This window comes from Miscanthus floridulus, chromosome 10 (assembly GCF_019320115.1).
Source record: "Miscanthus floridulus cultivar M001 chromosome 10, ASM1932011v1, whole genome shotgun sequence".
Classification (NCBI taxonomy): Eukaryota; Viridiplantae; Streptophyta; class Magnoliopsida; order Poales; family Poaceae; genus Miscanthus; species Miscanthus floridulus.
In genome coordinates, this window is record NC_089589.1 from 11,802,994 (window position 1) to 11,814,524 (window position 11,531).

An 11,531-nucleotide genomic window follows, 5' to 3' on the forward strand; every position below is an offset into this window, starting at 1 on the left:
TGGCCGAATTCGGCGCCGCCGAATGCACTGTAGCGTACAGTAGCATTCGTTTGTATTTGGTAATAATTGTTCAACAATTGACTAATTAGGCTCAAAACGTTCGTCTCGCAAAGTAGAATCAAACTGTGCAATTAGTTTTTGATTTTGTCTACATTTAATACTTCATACATGTATCGTAAATTTGATGTGACGAAAAATCTTTTTTTTTTTGCATAGTGCCAAATTCAGGAGCTCAGGAACTAAACATGGCCAAAGTTCCATCTCTCTTTCAGTTTTCGAAGTCGTACCACCTCAAACGCAGCCATCTCAGTCAGTTCCTTCCAATTTTGAAAAGCGCCGCGATCTCCTCTGGCCCTCCTCGCCTGAAGGTGTGAGGCTGCCACTGCCAGCACGGGCCCAGTGGGCAACGGCTCGTCCCCCACCTCCCGCTCCTCCTTCCCCTTCCCTCCACCTCCACCTCCACCCCACCATGCCCAATCAGTCAACCCCCCTGCGAATCAATGGAGTGAACCAACCAAATCCAAACAAAACTGCACGCAAAACAGAGCAAGCCCACGCCCAGACCTGACGCTCGCCCGTGCCCACTGGCTTCCCCCAAAAGGCCAATGCGGCACAGCGGGCAGCGGCAGCGGCAGCAGCAGCTTAGCTAGGAGCACTGACTGGATGCAGTGACTGAGCCTGAGCCGCGAGGTGCGCTCTCCCCCGATCTACTAGCAGCGGCAGCCAGCCAGCCAGCCATGGCCGCGGAGAGCTGCCACCCGCGCGGCCTCTCGTGGTTCGTCAGGTCCTGCATCCCCACGGACCCCGCCCGCCACACCGCCGTCCCGGTCCCCATCCCCATCTCGGCCCCCGACGCCGAGGATCCCGACCCCGAGGCGGAGCCCCCCATCACGGCGCTCCCCGACGAGCTCCTGCTCGAGATCCTCGCCCGCGTGCCCCGCGCCTCCCTCCCGCCGCTCCCCGCCGTCTGCCGCCGCTTCGCTTCCCTCCTCGCGTCCCAGGCATTCCTCCACCTCCGCCGCGCGCGCGGCCGCCTCCGCCCCTGCCTCCTCGCCGTCTCCTCCTCCGCCCGCGCGCTGCTCCTCCACCTCCACGCCTCCCCCTCCTCCTCCTCCTCGCTCGACGTCGCCGCGCTTCCCCTTCTCCTGCCCCCGCCGCTCCTCCCGCACTCGTTCGCGCACGCGCGCGCCGTCGCGGTGGGGCGGCACGTGTACCTGGTCGGCCGCGGCGCCACGCTGCGGGTGGACCCGCTGACGGGCGCGGCGAGAGCGTGCGCGCCCACGCTGTTCCCGCGGAGCAAGTTCGCGGCGGCCGCCGTGGGCGCGCGGATCTACGTCGCGGGCGGCTCCGCGCGCACGGCCACGGTCGAGGAGTACGACCCGGCCGCCGACGCGTGGCGCGTCGTCGCGGAGGCACCCCGCCGGAGGTACGGCTGCGCGGGCGCCGGCGCCGCCGGCGTGTTCTACGTCGCCGGAGGGGTTGCCGTGGGAGGAGGACGAGGGTCAGCGGCGGCGGCGCTGGTGGAGGCGCACGCGTGCGCCGGGTCGGTGGACGCGCTGCACGTGGCCTCGGGCGCCTGGGCGTGGGCGCGCCCGCGGGCGGTGCCCGGCGGCGGCTGCGTCGTGGGCGCGTGCGGCGCCGGGGATGGCCACCTCTACGTGGTGGCCAGCCACGCCGTGGACCTCTCCTTCTGGCGGTGGCACGGCGGCGGCGGCGGCAGCAGGGGCGGTGGCGCCGGAGCCGCCGGCGGGTGGGTGGCGCTCGAGGCGCCGCCCGTGCCCCGCGGCGCCGTGGGGCTGGGCGTGGCGGTGCGCGTGGCGATGGCCGGCGTGGGCGCCGACCGCGTGGCGGCGGTCGTCAACGTGGCCGCCGTCAGGGGCCACGCCGCCGCCGCGGCTGCGGCCTCGGGCGGCGCCGTGGAAGGGCTGGTGCTGGTGTACGACATCGGCGGTGGCAGGTGGAGCCGCGCCCCCGACCTGCCCCCCGGGTTCCGGCGCGCCGCGTGCGCCGCCGTCGAGTGCTGACACGGTGGCGCCGTTGGTTGGGACGATGATGGCGTGTCCGAGAAGAGTCCCGTTGACTGGCATTGTAAGGTTTTGCTGGATTGATGAGATGTGAAGCAACGTCGTCGTCATCGTGGGGATTGCTGTTGGGAAATCGATTGCTGCCCCGTGCGTTTTCTTGGTGCTGCTCTTGACCCACCGGGTAGCTTCATCTGTAGTTGTACTTGGTTGGCCATGTCTGTGCCGGGCGAGCTCTTTCTTTCCTTGCATTCTGCTTCTACAGCACGCTTGGAATCTTGAAATGGTCGCTGGATCTTCTTGTAAAGATCCGGGTGAGGGCCTAGGAGCAGCAGGTCCGCACTCGGCAGTGGTGGACATAGGATGCAAGCCATCGCACCGAGCATCGACGGCGCCGTCACGGACGCGCTGTACCCCGGCGACGGCCCGTGCGCCATCTGCCTCGGCTGGCACGAGCCGGGCGGGTGCGCGCACCGCTTCCACGCGGCCTGCGCCTAGCCGTGCCATCGCCGCTGCTCGAGGAGGCCGTGGTCCTCGCATCACATTGCACCTGCACGCTATGCTGGGCATCCGAAACGGGAATTGCAAACTCCCTATAGGTTCACAACATGTTGTTTGATGGGTGCAGGACTGTTACCTCTATTGGCTGCTAGCTGCTAATAAAACAAGCTCAATGTAATAGCAAGGTAAGGCCTTGTTTAGACGCACGCATATCCACCTTAATCCATATGTGTTGAAGTGAAATAGAATATAATTTAGTTTAATTACACTTCAATCCACTTCAACACATATGAATTGAGACGAATACATGGAACATCCAAACAAGGCCTAAAGAGATTTTAAGAAAACCCGAACTTCCTTATGTACACGTGACATTATTTACTATCAGATTGACACTGCACTTCGCATCCATGTCATTATAGCATTGTCATTGTCATAGGTAACATAGCTATTTACACATCACTTCAATGTATGTTTGCATGCAGGTACAAAGGTTTACTTCATTTCCATTATTTTTACTAATGTTAAATAACGGAATTCTTTGGGGTGCTGTTAATTAGCCTTTTTGGGGGGTGGGGATAGAATGGTGATGCATGATGTTTGTGGCTTCAAGTTACTTGTTTAATTCTAGGGAGTGGCGAGGCAGGGGAGGGATAAGTTGGAATATCATTTTCTGCGGTTAGAAATAGTTTGGAGGATTCATTACATTTTTTCCTTACCTTTCTCGAATAATTCATTATATATACTCCCCTTGTTTTTTTTCATTAATGAATACAGTCCACACCAATCATATCATGTTGGAAAACACATAGTATCTTTATTAAAACTTTACCCACCGCAAAAATTTTCTTAAGGTCTTCAATTGGGTTGGAGTGATTATGATTTACTGAGGGCGAAGCCAATGTTGTCCATCAACCCAAGCATTGGTAAGGAACTAGTGCAGGGCGCGTGCCATCGCGCGCATATGCGAGTACACGAGAGGGACAATACCTTGTAAAACAACAGGACAGGTTCATCAATAACACGATATACAAAGGAACAATAGCATGTAAAAGGTACAAAAGAGGTTGGTGTGGTTGTCTTCAGGAACCATTGCTAATAGCAAGTTTTGCAGCCCTTCCGAAATAGGGTTGTCCATGTCACAAAATGGTGAAGCCGTTATGTTGTTTTGTACCTATAGCATTACGAAGGTTGTTAGTACATATGGAGCATAGAATGAAGCACCATGTTCGCTTATCTTATAATCCGTACTTTTCAGCTTATTTTTTCAGCCGGAACAGTGTTTTTCTCTCACAATAAATCAGCCGGAACAGTGTTTCGGCTTATTTTTTCAGCGAAGCGAACGGGACCTCTATTTACATGCTGCATCATGTATGCTACCCTTTCTAATAAAACTACGAAGTAACAGGTAGTTTATTGGAAAATCCATTTGATAGACATCTAGTGATGGCAAGGTCAACTCTTTGCATTGGACTACGTATCTTAAGTTCATGCATTAAAAAATATATAGGGACTTAAATTAGGCTAAGAAACGTACTTTACAAATTTTGAGCATTGTATTATTTCTAATACGTGGAGACGACTACACTGAAGTTGAACCATGTAAAGTCGCGACAATGTTGAGTTATATTGTCACGTACTTTACAAATTCTGAGGATTGAATTATTGCTAATACGTGGAGAGGACTGTATTAAAGTTGAGCTATGTAAAGTGGTCACAATGCTGAGTCATCTTGTCAAAACCAATGAAGCAAATGTTCAAATGGAATATGGAGGCATGTGTAAACTGAGACACTCCATGGGATGGAGCAAAGAAAAATTTGTAGAATTAGATAACTAACCTGCATACAATCGGATAAACCCAGACAATTGACTTGCACACTGTGTGGCAAATAGGTTGGCAGCAGCAGTGGCAGACGACATGGTTTTTGGCATACCTGGAATTGGACATATGTAACGACCTGAAGGAACCGAAAGCAAAAGGGAAGGCTATCTATTATGAGTAGAGGATTCATAAATTGTTCTAAATCAATCAACTGTGGCACATGTGATGGACCTAGGCCATGGGGACGCCTATGTGTGTCATAATAAACTGGAAGCATTCATCCACATAAGAAGGGTTCTTGTGTGGCAATGGCAACAACAAAAAATAAGAATTTGGCTTGGAAGAAAAATCAAAATGCTAGATGTAAATAATGGATCAGTAGAGGCAAGATAAGGTGCTCTACACTTAACATATAATTGTGCAGCAAGCTATAGTGGATTACAAAAAGGGGACAATTTCCTACAAACTCAGATACTTCTTTGTGCTTTCTTGAATAACTGAATAAACAGTAATGAATCAACATTTTAATAAGAAAAATGGCACTCACTATGCTGTCCCCATTCATAACTGGACATCTAAGAAAATGATATATGAGTAAGAATATCACCTATATATATTGATAGACATCACAACTTTGTCGCAAGAAATTTCACATTTGCTGTCCAGAATAGGTTTCAGAATTATTGCTGGTTTACATAACACTGGCATCAAAAAGAACATGACAGTTTTGCTTGAAGGAGTAAAGATTACTCACGTTCTAACATGCTGGATAAGCTCTGTTTGTCGTCAACAATTCTTTGAAGCTCCTGAAGTCGAAAAGTCAACTTATTCAATAACTCTTCTCCATTTGGTCTTTTTGATTCAGCAATACCAGCAAGAAAGAAGTTCCTCCCAATGTTCAGTAGCCTACATGCTTGTCTGATATTGTACAAATTTGAAGGGAAAATCAAAAGTTCTCCAAAATAGGCATCAATCAAACTAATGGCACTTGCAATGGAGTGGCATCTGCTTTCAGTAATCAAGTGCAGTTTCCATCATCTGTTGAAATCTAGATCATGACCTACTCTTTGAACTGGATCCAAGGCAACACCAGCAACCTTTGTATTTCTAGGAAGCAGGAAAGATAAAGCAAGGAATCTTTATTAGGAGTAGCAAATTTGCAGCAGTCTCACTGAAGAACTTAAGCATCGAAGTCTTTGAGTAGAATAAGGCACACATTTGAGGCACCTAGAGTATGGAAGCATGGGAACCTAACCGTAACAGGGGGGCCAACAATGGCAATGTAATTTTAGTACGACGTACTGGACAATGTAGGTAGCCTAGAAAAATATTGCATATGTTAACATTATCACTTTATTATGGTATGGAAGCATGGGAACTTAACCGTAACAGGAGGCCAAGATAAATTGGTGTAACTGAATCTAAGCTTAGACTGTTGTCAACATAGTTAAATATGGAAATACAAAGAATTAGAACTTGGATTGGTGTAACTGAATTGGACCTCGCACTTTTCTTAGGGTAGTTAAATCTGAAAAAATACAAAGAATTGGAAATGGATTTGTACCATGAACAGAAAGGGATCATATCTTCATGTACCATGAACACAACTACAAAAATCCATTTATAGTAAATGGATCAAAGGGAAAAAATACCTTGTTGCTGGCTTGCACAGCCTGGATGTGAGTATTGCCTGTCTGTCAGTATTTGGTTTGCTACATGGAAGAACGGTGATGACAAGATTAAAAATATAAAATATGGGAAAAAAATTGTGCATCCAATGTCAGACAGTCTCATGTACCAGGCAGCAAAAGAAAAAGAGTATTCCATGCACTGAATGCCTTTAAGGTGTTTAGCGTATTTCTTCAAATGTAAGTTTGCAATATATCACAAAAACCAATCTGTGGAAGGACAAGAATTTGGAATTAAAATAGAAGGAAACCCGAGTATGAAATACAGGGTCAAACTGGAAATTTTAGAATTGAGTTTTGATATGCGACTAATCTTATATCTGATCTGTTATGGTGTGCTATAAATATAGACTATCTAATGCTGTGACTACTTTGCATACACATGTTAGGGAAAAAAGCACATTTGGTTTATTGCAGGGCACCAGCATATAATGAATCGAGGTGATGATATGAAGACACAAATATAATAATATCTAAGTAATCTAACTATGCCCTACATTTACTGTAGCAATGAAATATTAAGGAAACAAAGGAACATAAGAAAACAAGACTATCATATAGATGGTAAAAACGAACTAATTCTTGAAAGGTTATTCGTTTCATAGTTTCATAAGAGATTGGCATGCGATTGATGGCATTGTTCTAGCTTCTCATGGATTCATGGTTCAATTGTACTCAACCTATGAATCACATCTTAAATACCTCTGCTTAAAATGCAACACCTGCGAGCTTATGAAAGGAGGATTCCTGATTTTAGCTTGGAGGGGATATGAAGTTGCTCGAAAACTTTATGAAGCAAGTGCCACAATATCAGGTACAACTAAAATGCAATAAATACAATCCCGGTGTTTGTTTGTCAAATCGTTTTCTGAATCTATTTCCCCGCTCTGCCTTCCTTAGGTATCCGTTGCTCGTCCTAACCTGCACTATAGGCTGCACCACTCTAAACATATGAAAACTCAGTGTGTAGTTTTGGAGGGGATTGAAAATGCAAAGTTAGAAATTATGGATGCACAAATGCTGTAGCTGCAGCATGAAAACACTAATTTCAGGTTCAGCCTCCAGAACACGTAGGTATACTACAGCCACTATAAACTGAACAGAACCGTGCTAACCCATGACATTATGTCTATCTGTAGAAGAATGTGAAAAACAATCAAACTGAAAGCGCAACTATCCATGCAGTAGGATCATGTTATTTTATAATTTAGTAGGCTCACATTTTTAAGCACATATCCTATGGTAGCACAATTCATCTCCATGTTAAGAGAGCTAATGATATGACCAGTCCATAAAAGTGACTTAATTGTAGAACCTCAACATCGAACATTTCTGTTAAACAACTGGAAACCTGAGTAGTAGCTCCATACCTGGACTTACATGTGACTATGTGAGTATAAACTTTCTTGACCCTGTCATGTCCATACGGCATAGGGCAGACCTACATGGGCAAAAGAAACGTGCATTTGTCCACAAAACTGGGAAATGAAAATACCATATAACTATTGGTACCGGATTTAATGGCAGGAGGAGTCATCTACCACAAACAAACCAAATTAAAAGTGTTTAGGAGATCTTCATGTCAACCTGCACACAGGTACCTTCTTGTCAGATAGGAATTCTTCATGTCAACCTGCACATAGCAACCTTCTTGTAAGCCAAAGGACATCGAGAGGTGCCTAGGAGAAAAGGAACGCCTCTCCTGTACTCACAAACGCATGCAAGGCTAAAGTAAAAGTAAGGTTGAAGGAGCTACTTATCTTACGGCATTATAAAAAAAATCTAATTGCTTTTCTGTACAGATCATAAGACAGTTTTGAAGCAACATCACAATTAAGTTCCTGCATCAGGCATCAGCAAGCAAAATTAAATATACACAAATTGGAAGCCTCTGTGGTAAGGTAGGTATCAATCGTAAGCTGCTGCTTTGTCCTATCTATTTTGCAGGATGGAAATGGAAGCAGAAAATGTTTCATCATCAAACTTTAAAGAAAGAATCTTACCTATGCAACAATTAGTGAAGTGGAAGTATTTACGTCAATGTCGCTAATCTGTGAAGGCCTTCTGTCATTCCCCGATCCAGAGTGTCCCCAAAGGAACTTGAACACTCTGTGGCGCCAGGGCCGTCAACTGAGGATAACTTGCACCTGGGCCGTAATCTCAAGTTTACACTTTTATCGTCTGTTGCCAATATATGCAATAGAAAAAAAATAGCAGATTCAAAACATGTTACATTCAAAGCTTTGCACACTTCCAGGGACACCGATTATCAGGAAACAGAAGCCCCCTACAATAATAATGCAATAATCTCAGATCTGAGTGGCATTAAAGTGGCATTTGTGATCAAGCACCCTAACAATGTTTTTCACCTCTCATACCTGATATTTGCTCTAATCAATTGGAGCCTACAATAGAATTGTGGACATCCAAATATTTTGCCTTTCAATTCAACAACATGCAGATGCATTTCCTAAAAGGATTTCTCTGTCGTCCTTCTCAATTTTAACCTCCTGCAGCCACACGACTCACCAGTGTCCCAACGCAGCAGAGGCCCTACAAAGTGAACATGAGTTTAAAAGTCTGCTATGACCCACCAAGGTAAAAGAGCAAATGGATATAAAAAACAATCAATGGATCTTTGGTAACGTCAACTGCGAGCTTGTGTTAAATGTTAAATTATCTAAGCTGAAAAAGGCAAAATAACCACAAAATTACTGCTTTGCCTCCTCTAAACTTGGGTACTGCCAGAACTATAATCCAAGACTAAAAATAACTACCTCACCACCTGCAGCGAGGTTGCCTCCTCTCACAAAATGAAACTGGTGCTAGTTCGATTTTATAGTTTTTTTTATAAACCATGCATATGGGGTACCTGCAACCACCAACACAAAGTAATTGAGGCATGAAGAAAGGCAAACTGCATATTTCAGTTAAAAATTCTTTTAAAAATATACATAAGTAGAATCGCTAAAAGTATATTAAAGAAAACTGTATGTAAATACACTATAATTCCTGGATCATCAATATCGTTTTGTTCTTGTCCATGCAGAACTGTATTACATTCATATGTATAGCATAACCAATTATTTGCCCCTTGCAGTAACATGTACTGGTTGGAGTGTACTATTTCCATGAAATTAGACCAGCATACCACCTTGCTCCCAAAAGACGTAAAACTCAATCAAGCATCTCACCTCAGAAGATGCAGGACAAGAAAAGCGCCCAAGAAAACAGTACGACTCGGCTGGTCACGCCACCGGGCGCACCGCATCACACGCGGCCTGGTGCCCGGTGCCGGACGCTATGCCCTGTTCGCTTGGCTGATAAGCCATGGCTGAAAGTATTGTTGGCTGATTTGTCGTGAGAGAAAAATACTATTCGTTGGTTGAAAAAGTACGGCTTATAAGCCAAGCGAACATGACAATATGGCTGTCGCTCCAGGGAGAGAGAGAGAGAGAGAGAGAGAGCACCGTGCTGCGTCGGAAGACGCCGGCCGCTGCGGCGGCCCTCTGTCCTGGATCCTTCACCGTAGCATTGGGACTGCCCGAAGTATGCCGTGTTTCACAGTGAAGACGTCGATCAGCCAGAGTAGAAACAAATAAACACATGCATATACCTCGATCGATTGGTGTTCTCAGTAGCGGATCCAGGAAAAAAATTATAGCGGAGGCTCAAAAAAAAACTAGACCAATATAAATCCAATATGTTGGCCCAAATAAGACCAACATACAATAGTTTTTAAGCGTTTTTATACGAAAACAAAAACGATCTGAGAAAAGAAAGTTCTTTTATTATTATTATTTTTAATTTGAAGTTCTTCACAAATGACGAACTAAATTAGAAATTTCTGTTTAACACGGACTATATTTCAGAGAAACATTATAACCCCACCTACCATTCTAAAATCTAAACTTTCACTCTGACCACTCATTTGTTGGGAGTATATCAGGAAACAATTAAACAAATAGAAGGATGTGGATGTTCTATTTATAGCTTCAACACAGAAATGATGGCATGATCCAACCTAGATTTTCGGTCCATGACTAAAAGCTGAAGTCAACAAACATGTATTTTGTTTTCTTGTGTCAGGATCAAGGTACAGAAAAAAAAATCAACATCTATTCTTGCCATTACCCAACTGAGGTGAAACCAATATTACTTTGCATTTGGAAAACCATTCACCATTACTTCCAGATAATGTTTTTTTTATGTTATGATGAACCGGGATACCGCTTGGCTTTGTTTTGCCGGTCAGCCCGCCACGCCGCTACATATAGAGGTGTCGTTGGCTTGCTGGTGCGCGGCGCACCATTGCTTCCCTAGCTTGCTCCCGGTGCGCCAGGTCGCTGCCAGGTTGTGGCGATTGGGCAATCGGGGACGGTTCGGATATCTGACGGGAAAAGTTAGACGTGGAGATAAGCAACCCAGAAATATCACGTGGGCTAAGCCCAATTGCTAAGTTTATAGCCCAGTTTGTTAGGTGGCCCAAATATCACGATTTTCTGGTCATCTTCAACCTCCAGCGAACTTCAACCCCTCTTTTCCAATGCATCGCCCGGGGGCGGTAGGGGGGCTCGAGCCCCCTCCCCACCCCTGGATCCGCCCTGGGTGTACTATATGATAAAACCATTCCACGTACTATACCTCTAAAACTTAGGTATCCTCCAGTTGGTCCAGCCCACAAGAGCTACCGTGTCAGATATGTTGCATAGGGCAAACACCACCCAGGCGTACGTGCGCCACGACCGGCCTAGGATAGACTTGCCAGGCATGCCGATGAGGTCGCACCTGACAAAGCTGAAGCCGGTGTTGTTAGACAATGCTTCCCGGACCTGCGCGTGATTGCTCCCTGGCCGTCTGAGATGGAGTGCAGAGCCTGGTGAGTCTTCACCCACGTGTTCTGCATGCATGCACACGTGCGACAATGAGTACTAAGTACCAAGTTATGCATGCATTATACTTATTGATTTAATTTTATTTAAGGGTGGTGCATGAGAACAGAAGCATGCACAACAACACACATGAAATATTATACGCCTAGCGATGAAGTCAGAGGCTTTGCACTTGCACGAAGAGAGCAAACTCATACAGGCTGGTGTTAGTCCAATGTCCGCTTCATGTAACAACAGTGCAGGTGGCGCTCGTGCCTGTGCCCGTGCCCAACAGAGAAACTCCACTCCTATTCACCACCACCTACTCCCTGCATGCATATACAATAAATTAACATTCCACAGTGTCCGGTACGACGATGATGGTAGAGATCGAGAGACAGGAACTGATCTAGCAGAGGGAAGGGAGGGGGGCTCAGCCCCCCTACCGCCGTTGATCTCATGGAGCCTCCTAAAGCTCCTCTAAATTTTTTTTGTCATGGCTACTTTGAGGAGGAGAATTTTTTTTCTTGTATGGTGGTGTAATCACCTTTAACCGGTGACTGGTCAACCGTGAGGATGACCGCCGGTCGGGGCTGAGGTAGTCGCGCCGCCTATGTAGCCGCTGC

General features: G+C 46.4%; 1 protein-coding gene across 1 annotated transcript; it reads left to right on the forward strand.

Moving 5' to 3' along the window:
• Positions 1 to 480: 480 nt before the first annotated feature.
• On the forward strand, positions 481 to 2,701 carry LOC136487661 (F-box/kelch-repeat protein At5g26960-like). Its single transcript, XM_066484759.1, has one exon. The coding sequence runs from the start codon at positions 738 to 740 to the stop codon at positions 2,022 to 2,024; it is 1,287 nt and encodes a 428-aa protein (XP_066340856.1). The 5' UTR covers positions 481 to 737; the 3' UTR covers positions 2,025 to 2,701.
• Positions 2,702 to 11,531: the final 8,830 nt, after the last annotated feature.